At 42.9% G+C, this 16,404-nt stretch overlaps 4 protein-coding genes across 13 annotated transcripts; 3 read left to right on the top strand and 1 right to left on the bottom strand.

Annotated features, from left to right (window-relative positions):
* Nucleotides 1-6: 6 nt before the first annotated feature.
* On the top strand, nucleotides 7-2,150 carry LOC133143400 (MICOS complex subunit MIC26-like). Of its 2 annotated transcripts, none has more exons than XM_061265219.1 (9): nucleotides 7-101; nucleotides 454-549; nucleotides 629-757; nucleotides 886-918; nucleotides 990-1,044; nucleotides 1,137-1,232; nucleotides 1,463-1,554; nucleotides 1,775-1,864; nucleotides 1,933-2,150. In XM_061265219.1, exons 1-9 carry the CDS (start codon nucleotides 30-32, stop codon nucleotides 1,993-1,995), a joined length of 726 nt encoding a protein of 241 aa, XP_061121203.1. In that variant the 5' UTR covers nucleotides 7-29; the 3' UTR covers nucleotides 1,996-2,150. The 2 variants fall into 2 exon arrangements, with proteins under 2 accessions (XP_061121203.1, XP_061121204.1); XM_061265220.1 differs by having other exon boundaries at nucleotides 8-101; nucleotides 1,951-2,150.
* On the bottom strand, nucleotides 2,029-4,550 carry LOC133143401 (diamine acetyltransferase 1-like). Of its 3 annotated transcripts, none has more exons than XM_061265221.1 (6): nucleotides 4,299-4,550; nucleotides 3,755-3,806; nucleotides 3,385-3,465; nucleotides 2,965-3,066; nucleotides 2,853-2,893; nucleotides 2,029-2,450 (listed from the first exon to the last, which is right to left on the bottom strand). In XM_061265221.1, exons 1-6 carry the CDS (start codon nucleotides 4,359-4,361, stop codon nucleotides 2,274-2,276), a joined length of 516 nt encoding a protein of 171 aa, XP_061121205.1. In that variant the 5' UTR covers nucleotides 4,362-4,550; the 3' UTR covers nucleotides 2,029-2,273. The 3 variants fall into 3 exon arrangements, with proteins under 3 accessions (XP_061121205.1, XP_061121206.1, XP_061121208.1); XM_061265222.1 differs by lacking the exon at nucleotides 4,299-4,550 and adding an exon at nucleotides 3,950-4,270; XM_061265224.1 differs by lacking the exon at nucleotides 4,299-4,550 and having other exon boundaries at nucleotides 3,385-3,540; nucleotides 3,755-3,793.
* A 794-nt stretch (nucleotides 4,551-5,344) lies between these two features.
* LOC133143902 (uncharacterized) lies at nucleotides 5,345-10,112 on the top strand. Of its 4 annotated transcripts, XM_061266161.1 has the most exons (10): nucleotides 5,346-5,682; nucleotides 6,794-6,891; nucleotides 7,101-7,235; nucleotides 7,684-7,832; nucleotides 7,934-8,070; nucleotides 8,163-8,256; nucleotides 8,395-8,518; nucleotides 9,062-9,279; nucleotides 9,355-9,535; nucleotides 9,676-10,112. In XM_061266161.1, exons 2-10 carry the CDS (start codon nucleotides 6,798-6,800, stop codon nucleotides 9,762-9,764), a joined length of 1,221 nt encoding a protein of 406 aa, XP_061122145.1. In that variant the 5' UTR covers nucleotides 5,346-5,682; nucleotides 6,794-6,797; the 3' UTR covers nucleotides 9,765-10,112. The 4 variants fall into 4 exon arrangements, with proteins under 4 accessions (XP_061122144.1, XP_061122145.1, XP_061122147.1 ...); XM_061266160.1 differs by lacking the exon at nucleotides 6,794-6,891 and having other exon boundaries at nucleotides 5,345-5,682; XM_061266163.1 differs by lacking the exon at nucleotides 7,101-7,235.
* A 1,882-nt stretch (nucleotides 10,113-11,994) lies between these two features.
* LOC133143464 (acyl-coenzyme A thioesterase 9, mitochondrial-like) lies at nucleotides 11,995-16,266 on the top strand. 4 transcript variants are annotated; one of them, XR_009710423.1, is made up of 17 exons: nucleotides 11,995-12,159; nucleotides 12,654-12,748; nucleotides 12,888-12,914; nucleotides 13,600-13,645; nucleotides 13,743-13,913; nucleotides 13,985-14,022; nucleotides 14,091-14,174; nucleotides 14,236-14,339; nucleotides 14,403-14,476; nucleotides 14,544-14,611; nucleotides 14,677-14,788; nucleotides 14,932-15,022; nucleotides 15,096-15,181; nucleotides 15,262-15,349; nucleotides 15,414-15,564; nucleotides 15,849-15,976; nucleotides 16,074-16,266. XR_009710423.1 is itself a non-coding variant. In XM_061265350.1 (16 exons), exons 1-16 carry the CDS (start codon nucleotides 12,146-12,148, stop codon nucleotides 15,905-15,907), a joined length of 1,308 nt encoding a protein of 435 aa, XP_061121334.1. In that variant the 5' UTR covers nucleotides 11,995-12,145; the 3' UTR covers nucleotides 15,908-16,266. The 4 variants fall into 4 exon arrangements, 2 of the variants coding, with proteins under 2 accessions (XP_061121334.1, XP_061121335.1); XR_009710422.1 differs by having other exon boundaries at nucleotides 16,070-16,266; XM_061265350.1 differs by having other exon boundaries at nucleotides 15,849-16,266.
* Nucleotides 16,267-16,404: the final 138 nt, after the last annotated feature.

The following is a 16,404-nucleotide window of genomic DNA, read 5'->3' as shown; positions in this document are numbered from 1 at the left end:
AGTCCTTTAGCTTTTAAGGAGGACTGCGCATGCGTGTAACCTCTACGACTTGCCGTAGAAAGCGAAGGTATTTGCGACGGAAGATGTCATACGTGAAACTGGTAAATTAGTATTTACTGTCGCACGTTTCTCAAACGCGAAGCCTACTTTGGCGTTGACACAATACTCCGTCTCGTGCATGTGACTGCAGTAAAGTAGTTAATTCTAGTTCGACAATTTACTGCTGCGCAAGATTACTGCTAACATTAGCTAGTTGCTAACAGTTGACTGTTAAACAATTACATTCATGCTAACTGATAGTAGTAAGTATTAATGGGAAGGTGCTTAAGCGTTGATGAAAATCCTGTTGTTTTTGTCGTATACCGTTTTTAAACAAGTATTTTTTATTGAAGCGAAGGTGACTTATCTTGAAGTTGGTGTGATGTAATTGTCGTGTTCTCGTTACTCCTGCAGGTGTCGCTGTTTGCCGCAGCTCCTGGACTGCTGCCGAGTGCTGCCGCTTGCGAGGCTCCAAAGAAAAACGCGCAGCCGGCCATGAGTATCGACGAGGTGAGCAGTACTGTGCAGACCACTAAAGAAATATACAAAGATGGAAGAAATGATCAGATTCAGTTTTTTTTTTTTTTAGCTGCCATCTCTGTACAGCAGAGCCGAGGAGGAGCAGCCCCGGGTGGATCCATTGGCGGCAGCGGGACAGTTGGAACAGAGCGTGGCATCACTGAGGAAATTGGCAGAACCATACACAAATCAATGTCAGGTATGATGTGCTTGAAACGCACACCAAGGATCAAGGATCTGGAGTGAATGCTCAAATGGCCATGAGAATTTGAAGAAATCACAAGACAGCAAAGGTTTTATGGTTTCACATCTGCATTGTGTTTACAGAAAGCAGGAAGGGCAGCGGCGGACAAAGTTGAGGTTAGGAAACTTTTAAATAAGTTATTAAAAGCTTTTTTGGACGTGACAGTCGTGTGTTTGACTTTCCATAGGATGTGTACAGAAGGGTGGAGCCTGCTGTCGCCGCATCCACCACCGCAGTCACAGGTAGCAGCCGCCATTACAAGATTTCCTCAGGTTTTATGCTAATCCAAAAGGACAAAAAAAAAAGACACAAAGCTTGCGGTGTCCTCTTTCAGCTGTGTACCAATTTTTCAACGATCCACCCCCTGATCTGTACCCCAGCATGGCAGTGGTGGGCTTCTCTGGCTTGCTGGGACTTTACTTGGCCAAAGGTGACCTCCCATCCACAACAATGTTACAAAAATATTTTTATTTCTTAAAAAACATTGAAACCCCGTTGAAGACATGGAAACAAGCTAAGTCGTACTGTTATAAAAGCGCTCCAACAGCAGCTGAGCGTGATAAGGCACGTTTACGCTTTATTTTGTCTGAACGAGTTTCGGGTGAAGGTGAGAGATTGCCTGAGTTCGACACTCTGACAGCGTGTTTGTTTGGTCTTCAGGTTCGAAGGTGAAGCGTGTGGCGTTTCCGCTGGGCCTCATGGCGCTCAGCGCATCCATGTTCTACCCTCAGCAGGCCGCTTCGCTTTTCAAGGTCTACATGGTTTATTCCCTATTTCGCTTTTCAAGGTCCACATGGTTTATTCCCTATCTCGTGGTTCTTATTGTTTGGGTTTGTGGTGAGAGGCAACATTGTGAAGTAGGGGTGAGCATGTTTGGCTCACAGTCCAGAGATTCTGGGTTCAAATCTGGCCCGAAACCTTGACTGGCAACCAGGGGTAATAAAACCCTTCCCACATTGTTTGTTCTCACAGGTGAGTCGCGACTCGGCGTGGGTGTGGGTTAAGCAAGGTCGCGTCGCCATGGAAACACTATGGAAAGAGCCGCCATTTAGCAAACACAAGGTGAGTCTCAGAGAGGGGCTTATCTCAATTAGCATGTGTAAGATTTGAGTTGCAACCATAAACAAAAGAAAAACTTGTTTGTCAAGCCTGACAAGACTGAGCGGGGGGAGAGCGGCGGCACATCCAGCTGAAGTTGAACAAGCCATGCACACACAAAATCACCATTTAAATTAATTTATCTTTATTGTGCACAGGTATGTGTTGAATGCTCACTATGCCCATTTATGTTGGACTAACTTGTTAAAGTCTGTTGGAATACAATCAAAATCTTGGAGCAAACTTTTGACATTGTGTGTGATTACATTTTGTTATAGCTTAGTGACTTAAGCAGGCGGCATCAAGCCAACATTTCAATAAATGATTTCTCGGTTTTTATTTAATAACTGAAACCTTCCCTCTCCCGGCGCCGTCACTCCTCAGTGGGTGTGGCCATCTTAACGAGACTGCTCTTGTCAAAGCGGTAGAGCCGCCAGCCCTCCTCCTGAGAGAGGTCCTCGGCGCCGCGACGCTTGTAGTACTGGATGGACACCTCGTTGTTCTCGGCCACTACGAACATCATACCGGTGCAGCGTGTCTTCACTGCCAGCTACGAGGGGGCGGGGCGAAAAACTCAAGTCATTACACTGAACTACGCTCTACGTCACAGGTGTCAAATTCAAGGCCCGGGGGCCAGATACGGCCCGCCACATCATTTTATGTGGCCCGCGAAGAAAAATTGCTAATCAAATTCGTGTCATTACTAGAATTGCAAATTGTCTTCACTTTAAATATCTTTTTTTTAAACATTTGACCAGTTTTTACTCGTCTGATTCGAAAACTAGTTATTTGTCAGTTTGTTTTATTTGGGTTGACAGTCATAATGGCCCTCTGAAAGAAGCTATGACTACAATGCGGCCCGCGGAAAAAAATAGTTTGACATCCCTGCGTCTAAGTAGAAGTGAGTTGAGGATCTTCAATTAGACAAAATTAGTGTGTTGCCGCCACTCACATCGCTGAGCCGCCGCAGGATCTCCGAGCCGATGCCGAGGCCTGCGAGACACAAGACGCGTAAATGTGAGCGGAGCACGACGGCGGGCGTTAGCGGATGCTCGTCCCCCTACCTCGAAAGTCGTCCATCACGTAGAACTCCTCCATGTAGAGCTGTTTGCCCACCCAGGGGTCGTACGTGAAGTAGTACATGGCGAAGCCCACCACCTTGGAGTCTGCTCCCACAGCACATTCCACACTTTCGTCAACATGCGCACTTTGATCATCGCTCGTAAAATAACAAATTGGCTCGAATGACTTTGAATTATACTAATGATTTTCATTTATGTGAAGCTACCATCTGGTGTTTTACTAATCGCATTCAAATGTCAACTGGCAGAATTTGCCTCACTAGCAACATGTAGTTGTCCTACTTGTGAGTACATGGGCTCTAGGAAATGGAATAAATGCTTGGCTCGGCATTCCATTTGCCCTCCCCCAACACAGGGAGGAAGTGAGGCATTTTCTTTCCATGACGCTACGGCCTTGCTGACCTTGGCTGGCGTCCCCTCCTGGGACTTCAGCGATGATGCAGTGGTAGAACGGCGTCTCGCCGAAGCCATCCTCCAGGAGCTCTGCGACGACAAACATTCAATTATTTAGAGCCAAGGCTTCGGGCGGATTGATGTCACGCTCGGTAGAAGAGAGACCTAAAACAAATAGTTACACTTTGTGTATTTTAAACTGTGAAAGTCGAGAACGGCTATCCATAAAACATTACATTCATTACCCTGAATTTCTAATTAGTTACCATTAATCCTCAAGGGAAGTTACCAGGGATATTTGAGATCCATGTACAACCTTATTTATTATATACTTAAAAAAAAAATGGAATCTTTGTTTTATACCACCCGTGGTTTTTACCTTGTTCAGTCAGCGTCACCTGGTTCTCCATGTCTTCATACTTGGCAAGTTCCTTTAAACAAGAAGGCTTTTGTTCAGTGCGCACATTCACACTCGCAGTAAAAACACATTAAACCTTACAAGCGTTTCATTGTGGATGCTTTATTAAAGAACATCCATTTATATATATATATATATAAACAAAAACACGCCTACACATATATGTAATAGATCTTGCTGACCGGACACCAGCTGCTGTTTACGCAAGTAAAGCGGACGAGAGTCACCGGACCCAGAACAAAGAATGACGACGGTGACGTCACGCTCGAACACTTTCGGTACTTTATGGTCTATGATGTCTACATTTTTTGCTCTCGTTATGATGGGTCAGCCTATGACAACGCCATCGACCAAATTATTTCCAATTATTGTTATGGTTTGGATTAAAAACAGGTCGAGGCGAACTGTATTCGTGCATATGTTTGAGTGCGGCTGATCTGACCCACTTCCAAGTGATGCATTTGAGATTAAAAGCGAGCTATGTATAACTGCCGTGTGGGGCTACCTTCACCAGTCGTAATATATCAGGCACGTCCTTTGGTTCAGCCTTTCGCAATTTATACTCCATTTCCTCCGTTTACTCTTTTTTCCTTTCGTACGAAGTCCTCTGTATGTGAAGTGAAAGATTAGGAGTTTCTTCATTCGCTTCAGAGACGCGTTTCCCCCGCAGTCAGCCGCTGATCCGGACGAGTTTGTCCCGCAACATTCAGCAAGAGACACCCAGTACGGGTCGATGCTAACTACAGCTTGAGCGTCTTTGTTTACTACCGTTTTTATAGCAGCCTCATTCTGCCTTGTGATTGGGCGGCTCAGTTTACGCAAATCCAATTGGCCGTTTATATCCAATCGGAATCGAGGGTATGTTTCTGAGCCGAGTACTTTTCCAAATCCGTTGGATTTCTTTTCTCAAATCAAAGTAGGACGTTCAAGAATTAGCGCGTTTTAATAGTAAACAAACAATGGTGTGTTAGTGAATACTCTAAAATGTGTCATATTTGATGTTTTTCCTCATTACCCATTTCTCAAATTTCTCCCATCCCATTGGTCGGTTATCTATTGCCCAGCTCGCAATTTTCTTATCCAATTGGAAGCGTGGCTATGTTCACGTGAGAAGTATTTTTCCACATCAGATAGAATTGTTTTCTCAAACCATTTTGGAATTACTGGGTGTGTCCGGTTCACCCCATCAAACATTTTGCACCAAACATCTCTGATTTTCTGTTGTATGTTCTCCCCCGGCCCGCGTGAGTTTTCTCCGGGCACTCCGGTTTCCTCCCACATCCCAAAAACATGCTTGGTAGGCCGATTGAGCACTCCAAATTGTCCCTAGGTGTAAGTGCGAGTGCAAATGGTTGTTTGTCTCTGTGTGCCCTGCGATTGGCTGGCAACCGGCTCAGAGTGTCCCCCGCCTACTGCCCGATGACGGCTGGGATAGGATCGATGGATGGATGGATGTATTTTTAACGCTCGAATTCTGCACAGGGGGCAATGCTGGTTTGAAAGAAGCGTCAACAAAGCCATAGGCTACACAGCAAAAACTGGAGTGTTGAAATTTCAGGGTTAAACATGTCAGAGTTGATTTCAACTCTCAAAGTGTCATTTTAACACATTCTGATTAAAATGGTGTTCAGTGTTGGAGTTATTTAACAGAGTTATTCCAACCTAAGCAAATCAACTCTGTAGAGATGTAAAGTGCATCTCGGCCGAGTTAACTTGCTTGATAGGCCCCTGGGCTTCAGTCCAGGTAACCCCATGTGTTATGCCCCTGGGCTTTCAGCAGGGTGAACCCGTGCATCAATCAATAGTCTCCTGTGCGTGGCGTGGTCAACCGTCGTTTATTTCGCTGCTGGAATCAGGAATGGATGCGGAGTTGGACTTTTACACGAGAGGTAAGCTACAAAATCAAACTTGTAGGAACAATAACATTGAATTAAACATCTGCTGAGAATATTTATGTAACTTTGCTAAGCATTTTTTGTGGTTGGCACTGGACAGCGAACGTTTGGATTTTTTTTTAATGCAATGTTAACTTCACCACTAACGTTACCACTTGCTAAAAAATAAACATTAATAAAAAAACGGTTTCCTATGTTATCCTTTGCATTTTACCAAGTCTCACGCGTGCTTGAGAGGTTGTATAAACAAGGCTTCATATTTAACTGTCGAATATAGTTTGGGGCTAACGTTAGCACATGTTAACAAGCTAACTTGAAGTTCATGGCGGGTGCATGGCATCAGTCCGACTGCCCAATACTCCCTCTTCCCATTTCTCCGACCATACACTTGTTAATTTCTGCGTCCATTAATCTAACTTTAACCCTAATCCTAACCATAACCCTCTAGAATAAGTAAGGGATAAACAGTTCAGAGGTTGTTATGGAGAAATAAGCCCCGACAGGATGAACTTTGGCTCCAACACGAAGTGAGGAGTTAATTCATGCAATAAACCCCGCACTTTGCGTAGGAGCCACGGCTAGAGTGAAATAATTAGCCTAAACAATTGCAGTTGGGTGCCTGTGTGGCAGACTCCCTGTGCCACTGCACCGAGACGAGTGTCCGAGGCTCTGATCATACAGGTGTGGTTAATAACTCTGATTAATGGGTAATGTAGGTAATGTAGTGGGCAGTCAGACTATAAAGGGTCAACTTTACTGGTGCTGTGTTGTGTTTGTTTGGTCGCTGAAAACCAGCTTTTAACAGAGGGGAATGTTTTAATAAATCAGTTTTGCCTCAAATGTAAATGTTAATTACGGTAGCATGTGCTGCAGTCACTACAGCTAGTCGCTGCCACGTTCATCAATGAGAGTGTTTCCACTGGGCCTGCTGTGGCATGTTTTAACAGCCTCCCAGCAGCTGCTGAATGTGTTTAATCTTAGACATGCAGTGAAATTAATAATGAAACAATTTCTTGCATGATACACAACGTTTATGTGAGTGTTAAATAATTATTTCTTGCATGTTAAGTGTTTACTGACATTTGTTTGTTGTTGCATGTCTCAGAAAAATGTTGATCCAGGTTCGGTATTGCCAACAGCAGAAGTATGTGAAGTTGGATGAGGTTGATGGATGTTTTGATTTTGTGCAGTTCCATGACAAAGGTTTGTTTTTGTTTTACTTATGCTTGGTTTGATATAAAGGGCAGAACAACGCCCCTTTCTTTTAAGATTTGGACTGAAAAGGGAATGTATTTTATGCAGGGGATTATCTCTGAATTTGTTTACAGTGGTGGATTAAATTATTGAATGTGAAATGAGGCAAGATCAGTGCTATCTTAAAGGTCCACTCAGATGTATCTTGTCTTTTCCAGTCATCGAGAGATTTTGCCTGCCACCTGACGCAAAATTAGTGTACAAAGATGCAACAGGGACAGAAGTTGATGAGGACATTTTCAGTGACCTTGTCAGCCAAGGCAATGTGACTCTATCAGTTTTCTCAAATGACGGTGAGAAATGTAAAGGGGTAAATTACATAATGCAATGTGTAAAACACTAATGCAAATTTATAAGTACAGAAATACAGTAAACAATTTCAATTTAATGTTTTCAGAATTAAGTCATTTAATACACTTAAAGGTGGATCAAATATTCAATATCATTCTTTGTGGTTACACAACAGGGACATTCAGCCTGACTTTTATTAAATGGTTTAAATGTCATTTTAACTGACATAAATCCAATATGAATACCAAATGTATTTTTGATTAATCTAATTCATGCCTTTAAAACAATTTCTGAAAATATTTCTGAATTGCCTATCAAGACTGAGAATCAATTGATTAAATGAGTTGAGTCTATGGTGTGCCGTTGGCTTGGTTAGATCAAAAATCTTCTATGACTTTTTGTATACTGCAAATAAACACCCCCCTTCTTTTTTTTTTTTTTTTTTTTTAGAATTTTCCGATTGCTCCTTGTCCTCTCCATCCGATTATTCTGATTCAAGCTTCAGTTCATGTGCAAGTACATCAACTATACTCCTAGATGAGGTTCCTAGGAAGAAACCAAGACTTGAGGGCCCACTTACTGCAGCATCTGCTAGAAAGGTTGTGCTAAGTACTCACAGGTTTCTTAAAATCAACATTTGTCATCCTTAAACTCTAGAAAGGCAGTTTATCACATTTGTTTTTTTGCTTCTTTTTCAAAGTTGATTGAAGATGTCCTTGGTACCAGCTCAGGTGGTGAAGAGGTCCTCCAAGAGTATCACACAACAAAAACTCTAACAGATGCTACCAGAAGAAAGTTGGTCAATATAATAGTGGCACACATGATTGATAAACACGGGTATGTGTGTTCTATTTGTCTGTACTATCCTTTTTTTATTAACAAGTTAACTACTTGGCCCTTGTATTAATGCTAATTTGATCTTTTCTCAGGCAACTCCCCAGCAAAGCTGTTCGAGAAGAGTACGCTCTTGGGATAGTGACAGTGTTCCCGTCCCTCAAAGACCCATACTCCAAGAAAGGCTATGTATAGTCATTATTATTGTACTCTCTGTTTACATAATTTTCATGTTTTGTCTACATTACAGTAACATTTAGATTCTGAAATTTCACAGTAGCTTATGAGGTTGACATCACATTAATTTTGAATGTTTTTCCATTTTAGGAACATTTCTATGATGCTGCAAGCAGCACCGGATACATTTCTTGGCGTCTGAAAACGATTCAGAGAAAGATTCGAAGAGGACATGCATCTACAAGTAGCCCCACTGGCTTTTCCCCAGGAGGAGGTCAGTCTATCTATCTATCTATCTATCTATCTATCTATCTATCTATCTATCTATCTATCTATCTATCTATCTATCTATCTATCTATCTATCTATCTCTCTATCTCTCTATCTCTCTATCTATCTCTATCTATCTATCTCTATCTATCTCTCTCTCTCTCTATCTATCTCTCTCTCTATCTCTCTATCTCTCTATCTATCTCTCTATCTATCTCTCTATCTCTCTCTCTATCTCTCTATCTATCTCTCTATCTATCTCTCTATCTCTATCTCTCTATCTCTCTCTCTCTCTATCTCTCTCTCTATCTCTCTCTCTATCTCTCTCTCTATCTCTCTCTCTATCTCTCTCTCTATCTCTCTCTCTATCTCTATCTCTATCTATCTCTATCTATCTCTCTCTCTATCTCTCTCTCTCTCTATCTATCTCTCTCTCTACGCAACTGTCTTTCTTTCTCTAAGTACCCCTCATTTTTCTTTCTTTCTTACAACTTCATCTAGGGTGTTTCTTGTTTTTTTTCTTGAAAGAATTGTGTGCTTTTTTTCAGGAGGCCCAAATGTGCGCAGGTCCATTGTTGTTGACCAGCAGCTTGATGGGGATGCATACCAGGAAGCCATCTCCTTGCTCAACCATACAACAGACAGTTCCGTAATTTTTCTGAAGATGAGAGAGACCTTTCAGAATCGCCAAAAACTCATCCACGACTCAGACAAAACTCAAGATATCTTCTCCATCTTCCCAAGATTCCTGGATACAAAGGGATTGGTAAGTATGAAATGGGATTTTTAGAATGCCTTGAAATGTGCTGAATGTGGTAGTAGTACATTTGCTTTCTTATAGATGAATCAAGACTTCACACTCCTGTTTGAAGAGGAGGTTTCCAACCTGCTGCTCCAGAAATGGGATCCGTTCTTCAGAGATAACGTCATCAAAGAGGCCAAGCGGCTCACCCCAACACCTGAGCTGCGCCGAATGCTGCAGGCCGCAGAGTCTCCAGGAAGTGAACTTGATGAGGCACCAAGTGAGTTTTGTTCGATAGAATTTGTTATAAGCAATTACAGTTCAATAGTCTTGTGATTAATAAAGACCGATTGATTTTATGTTACTGGACTTCAATTGTTCGTTCATTCTGTGTATTTCTTTTTCTTTTTCTTTTTAAAGTTGGGTTAAAGTCGATGGTGTTGAGTACAAAGGTGGACTTGTTGTTTGCAGTTCCATGGAGGAAGACATGCCAGTCTTTTGTCAAATAGATGATGTACTTCTGGTTGAAGATGACGTTTATTTTTTGACAAAAAAGCTATTTACAGAGATGTTTGTTGAACACCACCATGCCTTCAAAGTTTTACCAACTGAAGAGAGGTGTGTCATGAAAATGACTGAACTCAAATGTCACAAACCATTTGATATTCAAAGCTCATATGGTAAAGCAGATGACAGTTTGTACATTATACCCTCGTTTATTATGTTTTAACTGACTGCATTGGGGGAAAGTTCTTAAAATAAATGGTAAGCAGATGGAGGTTTGTACATTATACCCTCATGTTTTAACTGACTGCATTGGGGGAAAAGTTAAAATAAATTGTGTTTTTGAAAATGCATTTTTCTTGGAATTGTCATTTTAATGGTTGTATTGTACTGTTTTTTTTTTAACTATGTAGTGTCAATTTAACCCAATTTAGGAAGTTAAAAAGGAGCTTTGATATAATGTAAATCGATAGTGTTAATTTAACCCAGTTTAGAGAGTTAAAAAGGAACTCTGATATAGTGTTAATGTAACTCGATATAGTGTTAATTTAACACAGTTTAGGGAGTTAAAAAGGAACTCTGATATAGTGTTAATGTAACTCGATATAGTGTTAATTTAACACAGTTTAGGGAGTTAAAAAGGAACTCTGATATAGTGTTAATGTAACTCGATATAGTGTTAATTCAACCCAGTCTAGGGAGTTAAAAAGTAACTCTGATATAGTGTTAATGTAACTCGATATAGTGTTAATTCAACCCAGTCTAGGGAGTTAAAAAGTAACTCTAGGTACAGTGTTAAATAATTAACTATTTTGAAAGTGTTAATTTAACTCTGTAGAGTGTGGAGCTATATAAACCCGCAAAAAGTGTTAAAATTGACTCTGTGGGAGTTGATTCAACACTCCAGTTTTTGCTGTGTATATGTCAAACTGGAAAAGCTCTGTCAACAATGGAGGAACTTTGAGGCATCACTTAGCATCTGACATTCTTCCCCCTACAGATTTCGTAATTCTGAGTGTCCCAAAAAAGCTTTTTCAACAAGGCGCCAGGAACGGTTATGCAGGACTGCTGTTTCACTAACCGCCACCCAGGGCAACAACAAAGTGTGGAACTGAAGAAACATTTAATTTTAACTTGACCTTAAAAACAGAAACATCTCAAATAAACAACAATAGTCCTGTTGTCCCGGTTCAACCTTTGCAGACTCACTACATGTACATCATATTCTCTTCCTGAATGAACGTTCACACAGATAAGACTGACATTTTATCAGCCACACGGTGGTTAATAAGTTATTGGATGATGATCTTTAGGTTGCTCATTCATAACAAAAATATGAGTACTACACGGTACAGTTTTAGTCTGGTTCTCAAAGGAGAAACAGAGTTTGTTGCTTAGTGCTTTATTTCTTTTCCATAAGAGTCAGACTGCTGTCCTCATAGAAAAAAACATTACATTACAATTAACAAAACAACTCATCTTGTGTGACATCTTTTATACCATAAAGTGTAGGTATTTTATTACAGGTGGTTGGCAGATAAGACAAGAAATTAAATTGTTTTATGGCTTCTCTGAAGACACAGCAAGTCTACCTGAGGTCTTGTAAACAAAACACTACACTTTTTCTTTTTTATTATTTATGTATCTTTCTTCATTTATGTTTTTCTTTCTTTTGTTTTCTTTGGACATTGGTAAATTGGATAAGTCTGATAATATGTGCATGAACTAATGGTGTTTAAACACTAGTCGCGATTGATTTAAAAAAAAAAAAAAAAATCAGTGTCGTGGGGGTGGATGTGAAGTGTCGTAATATCGCCGGGATGCGAAAAATAAACCACGACTGTTTCCAGGCCCTCCTTGTGTGAAGTTTGCATGTTCTCCCGGGCCCGCGTGGGTTTTCTCCGGGCACTCCGGTTTCTTCCCACATCCCAAAAACATGCTTGGTAGGCCGATTGGAGACTCCAAATTGTCCCTAGGTGTGAGTGCGTGTGCAAATGGTTGTTTGTCTCTGTGTGCCCTGCGATTGGCTGGCAACCGGTTCAGGGTGTCCCCCACCTACTGCCCGATGACGGCTGGGATAGGCTCCAGCACTCCCGCGACCCCCGTGGGGACTAAGCGGTTCAGAAAATGGGTGGGGTGGGGGTGTTTCCAGGTGATTTGCATCAAACCTTGGCGTCCTCTGCCGGACAAACTTGGTACAACGCGGCCGTGACAAATCCGTCCACATTTTAATGCGTCATCACCCAGTGGGCGTGACTCATCCCAACGCGGAAGGGCCCGTCTCCCTTGAATCTATGGTCCACATAGTTCTGTTGGAACAAGGAGTGGAAAAGCGACTCTTTATTTTTTCTCTTCATGACAGCTCGTCTGCGTTCTTCTCGGCGCGATGTTCTCAAAGAGGTTTGTCTTATTCTTTTCGTGCGTTCTTGCTAGCAGCTTCCGAGAAGTAGTTTTTGGCAGGGCGCCACCATAGTCGGAAAAAGACACAGGAGTTCGTGTGTTAGGGTTCGGGCTTGGCTGGAGGGTGAAGTACCCACACTGAGTTGGTGAGGCAGTCGGGGTGTGTCTGCAATCGACATAATTTAGGAAAACTACTCGCAATGATTCTTGACGTCTACACGATAAGGCAAATTAATCTAAATCTTAGCATCGCGTGTTGTAGGCTCGCGTACAATTGCAAATCTTGACACATGAAGCAGGCAATATATCTTACAGACGATTTCTAACATTAGTCAGCGTACTTAACACATAAAAAGATAGCATATAATAGTGATGCTAATTATTTCTATTTGGTTAATGAAGTAATTCCAGTCACATGAATATTATGTAAAAATTGCCACCAGAAAATAATCTGAAATCTTTCTACCAAAATAATAATAATTGTGTGTGTCCAGGTTGATGTCATGTCTCCGATCTTCCGCGTCCCTGGCGAGCAAAAGACTTCTGTGCTCGGCGGTGAAGAAGGGATGTGCACCTGATATGGCCGAAGGTTAGACTCGTGCCTCATTACCATCATCGCCTTGTGCGCGAATTGATTTAAAAGAATGTGCGATTGAAATAATTAGTTTTATGAGCTGCCGTCACAGGAAGCGCTGTGTGTGTATGTGATGTGTTTTGTTTTTCCGCAGGAAATCCTCTGTTGCACGTGTCAAACGGTGTGTTGGTAATCAAATGCACAACAATTAAAATAACATCATTAGCAGTGTTAGGGTTGGGCGATAGTGAACAGTTCTTCCCAAAAAAAGCGGCTTCATACTGTTTAATGTCACTTCTAGTTGACGTTTACTGTCAAACTAAAACTAAGAGAACGACACCTTGTCTATCTAAAACAACCACATAGCATAGCCTTTAAATCTGCTTTCTTAAAGCGAATGCTAATTAGCATATTTTGCAGTAACAATTTACGCTACGTGTTGAACAGTTCGGCAACATAAGAGGACTCAAAGTCATTTATTCTTTATCCTCTGTGAAGAGCGCCGGGTCTCCATGAACATGATACCTGTGTTATCAAGAGTAGCACACCACATCGCCCATCCCTAATTAGTGCTAACCACGTTTACCCGCTCTGGCATGTCTCCTGGCCATCTGGCTGCTTCCATGCCTGCCTCCGTCTGCGTCTCACAAGGAATGAACGTCACTTCCTGTTCCTTCCACAGCGCGGCTAAATACTCCCTGCTGCACTGGGACTGGTCTTGCCTGTTAACTATTCTTGTGTGCTGTTTCTTCTTGTAGTTTCCTTTCTCCCCCTGTGGACTCTTCACTGAGAAAATGTCATGTTCCAGCTTTTTATTGTTGCGAGATTCTGTTTATGATCATGATTTGTAATTTGATTTGTTCCAGTGCGGAACAGGCTGAGAGAAATTGTGGGAGCTTCCACCAACTGGAGGTACGCAATGATCAGCAGAATATGATGAAATCTGAAATGCCTGTCCTTTTTCAGCTCAATGATGCCATCTTGTGTTTGACAATGATGTCATGCGCAGCGACCACCAGCAGGCCATGGCGGAACGCGTCTCGCTGTCGTCCAAGTTGGCCCGTTCCCAAAGTGAGCTTCCCGCCAAGAGTATGAAGGACAGCCTCCTGGAGGTCCACCTCCCTCTAGGTTCCGAGCCGCAGCTGCGAGAGAAATACCTCACCTTCCATAACACCGTCAGGTAGCAGCACCGCCTCCGCCGCATCAGCAAACGCGACGCTGACGTCCTCACTTGCTTTTTGTCTTTGTCAGGTTTGGACGCATCCTGGAGGACTTGGACAGTTTGGCAGGTATCAACTTGACAGCCTTTAACATTAGATTTTGAGGCCCTCTTAATACTGAATTATTTCTTCTTCAGTGCTCATTTCATACTCGCACACGTACAATCCTGCCCTGAAGAGGTCGCCATTGTCCATTGTCACCGCCCTTGTGGACAAAATCGGTAAGAATTTCACACACTTGCGATGTTGTCGTGGTGACGGAAGGACAACTGCTGTTTGCAGACATGAGGCAGCAGGTGATCTATCCGGACTGCGACATCAAGTTCACGGGTCACGTGACCTGGGTGGGGAAGACCTCCATTGAAGCCAAGATGTATATGACCCAGGTACAAAGTGGTTGCGGCGTCCCAATATTTCAGTCCATACAGCTTTAATTGTTGCTGTTTCAGTATCGCAACGGAGCGTATGCACCGGTTCTGGATGCCACCTTTGTGATGGTGGCACGCGACCCAGAGAACAAGAGGTACGACGCAGTTGACATCAGGAAGCCCACTGACCCACTTTAACTTTGGTGTCCGACTCGTTTCCAGAGCCGCCTTTGTAAATCCTCTCAGTCCAAAAGCTCCAGAAGAGGAGGAACTCCTCATGCAGGGAGAAGGTAGGCGACCCCGCATATGTGCCGTGGCATGTGACCTCCATTTTCTCAACTTGCGCGCTCTCCAGCTAACAAGTCCCGTCGGGTGGAGCTGAGCACAGCCTCCCTTTTGAAAGTGGCGCCCACGGCCGAGGAAAGGAAAATCGTTCATGGCCTCTTTCTCAACACGCTGGACACCAAGTGAGAGGACGCTACCTTCATTCAATCTTCATTTTCTTTTATTTGAACGGAGCCCACAAAATATTTACCGAGAATAAATCTGACACTGTTTATTGCAAATAGCGGTGCTCATGCGCTCTCTGATTTTCGCGTCTTCCTTGAAGGACGGTGAGCTTCCGCAGTCGGGTGTTGCCTCCCAACTCGGTTTGGATGGAAGACGCGAAGCTGAAAGGATTGGAGATCTGCCACCCGCAGGTGAACTCACATTTCTTTCAAATGCCTTCAAGTAAACACATTGACACTGTGTGTGTGTGTATATGTGTGTCAGGAAAGGAACATCTTCAACAGGATTTTTGGAGGTTTCCTGATGAGGAAGGCTTATGAGCTGGGCTGGGCCAACGCCTGCTCCTTTGGGTCAGTGTGACATTGGAAAGAAATACACAAAAAGCGCACATGCAATGTGACCCAACTGTGTGCGTGTGTGCGTGGCACAGAGGGTGTCGGCCCAGTCTGTTGGCCGTTGACGACATTCTCTTCCGGAAGCCCGTGGAGATCGGATCCCTGCTGCTGCTCTCGTCGCAGGTCAGGACGAAAGCACATAGGGTGCAGAAAGCAGCAACAACAACAGAACTTGTTCTCTTCTCAGGTATGTTACACGGAGGGCAAGCACATCCAAGTCCGAGTCCACAGCGAAGTCTTCGACCCGCTGACCCGCCAGCATAACACTACCAACGTCTTCCACTTCACCTTCGCGTCAGACCGCGACGTCCCCAACATTGTCCCTCAGACGTACGGAGGTGAGCACAAGGGCGTGCGTGATTTTCACTGCTTGACTGCAGTAGCAACGTTTCATCGCTAGAGGGCACTAACAGACTGTTGTCACTGGATGTAGTCGGCGTCAACTGTAACACCAGCAAAACCTTTCCAACAGATTTAATTAGAACTTTCAAATGAGGTCAGAACTGGTATTCCAAAAAGTATTTTTCAGTGTGCTACTCTACTGAATTAAATCTACCATTGTGTTATTTTACACATTTGTCCCATCCCTTCATTGTGTTTGTGTATATTGTTTGTTCCACAGAGTCCATGTTGTACCTGGATGGGAAGCGTCACTTCAACCAAACAGTGGAATCAAATTGACGGGCAAGGTGCTGAAGCGTACATGTGTGTGTCTCTTTGCTATCCAAGACGCACACGCATCATGATCACGTGTGTGTGTTACTTTTCGTTATGTTTACAAGTCCGTCCCAATGGGAACATGTTTGACATCTATTTTGTTATGTTCCTTTTCTTTTGGACCAGTCAGCGTGGACTCCACAGCTCATCCACAGTAAGATAGTTGTCATACTTTATCATCTCCTGGGTGACTCTAAGCACTGCTTGAATGTATCTTATATGGAATATTTGGACTCTGTTACTCTCCTCAGTTACATCCTTCATTCTGCCGGTGAAATTTTTTTTTTCTTGGCCTTATGATTCAATAAATTGATTTTTATTTCTATGGGGTACTGTTCAAGTGTCCATGCACGGCCCATGAAATTGTTTTCAGAGAACAAAAGGCATGAAAACATTGTAGTAATATTGTTGTCGCGTCGTCGTCTTCTCATTTCCCGGGCGGCGGGATCCGGAATGTCGAG

Source organism: Syngnathus typhle, linkage group LG19 (genome assembly GCF_033458585.1).
Source record: "Syngnathus typhle isolate RoL2023-S1 ecotype Sweden linkage group LG19, RoL_Styp_1.0, whole genome shotgun sequence".
NCBI classification, from domain to species: Eukaryota; Metazoa; Chordata; class Actinopteri; order Syngnathiformes; family Syngnathidae; genus Syngnathus; species Syngnathus typhle.
This window is presented reverse-complemented; position numbering and strand designations above follow the sequence as displayed.

Bases quoted from the DNA above. Each gene is read 5' to 3' on its own strand.
- LOC133143400 (XM_061265219.1), top strand. From the start codon at position 30: ATGCGTGTAACCTCTACGACTTGCCGTAGAAAGCGAAGGTATTTGCGA. The intron at 758-885 runs GTATGATGTGCT...TTGTGTTTACAG, and splicing joins CATACACAAATCAATGTCAG to AAAGCAGGAAGGGCAGCGGC. The intron at 919-989 runs GTTAGGAAACTT...GACTTTCCATAG, and splicing joins CAGCGGCGGACAAAGTTGAG to GATGTGTACAGAAGGGTGGA.
- LOC133143401 (XM_061265221.1), bottom strand. From the start codon at position 4,361: ATGGAGTATAAATTGCGAAAGGCTGAACCAAAGGACGTGCCTGATATA. The intron at 3,067-3,384 runs GTCAGCAAGGCC...CTGTGGGAGCAG, and splicing joins AGGAGGGGACGCCAGCCAAG to ACTCCAAGGTGGTGGGCTTC. The intron at 2,894-2,964 runs GTAGGGGGACGA...TGTGTCTCGCAG, and splicing joins CGTGATGGACGACTTTCGAG to GCCTCGGCATCGGCTCGGAG.
- LOC133143902 (XM_061266160.1), top strand. From the start codon at position 5,553: ATGCCCCTGGGCTTTCAGCAGGGTGAACCCGTGCATCAATCAATAGTC. The intron at 5,683-7,100 runs GTAAGCTACAAA...TGTCTTTTCCAG, and splicing joins GTTGGACTTTTACACGAGAG to TCATCGAGAGATTTTGCCTG. The intron at 8,257-8,394 runs GTATAGTCATTA...TTTCCATTTTAG, and splicing joins CATACTCCAAGAAAGGCTAT to GAACATTTCTATGATGCTGC.
- LOC133143464 (XM_061265350.1), top strand. The intron at 14,340-14,402 runs GTACAAAGTGGT...TTGCTGTTTCAG, and splicing joins CCAAGATGTATATGACCCAG to TATCGCAACGGAGCGTATGC. The intron at 15,023-15,095 runs GTGAACTCACAT...TATGTGTGTCAG, and splicing joins TGGAGATCTGCCACCCGCAG to GAAAGGAACATCTTCAACAG.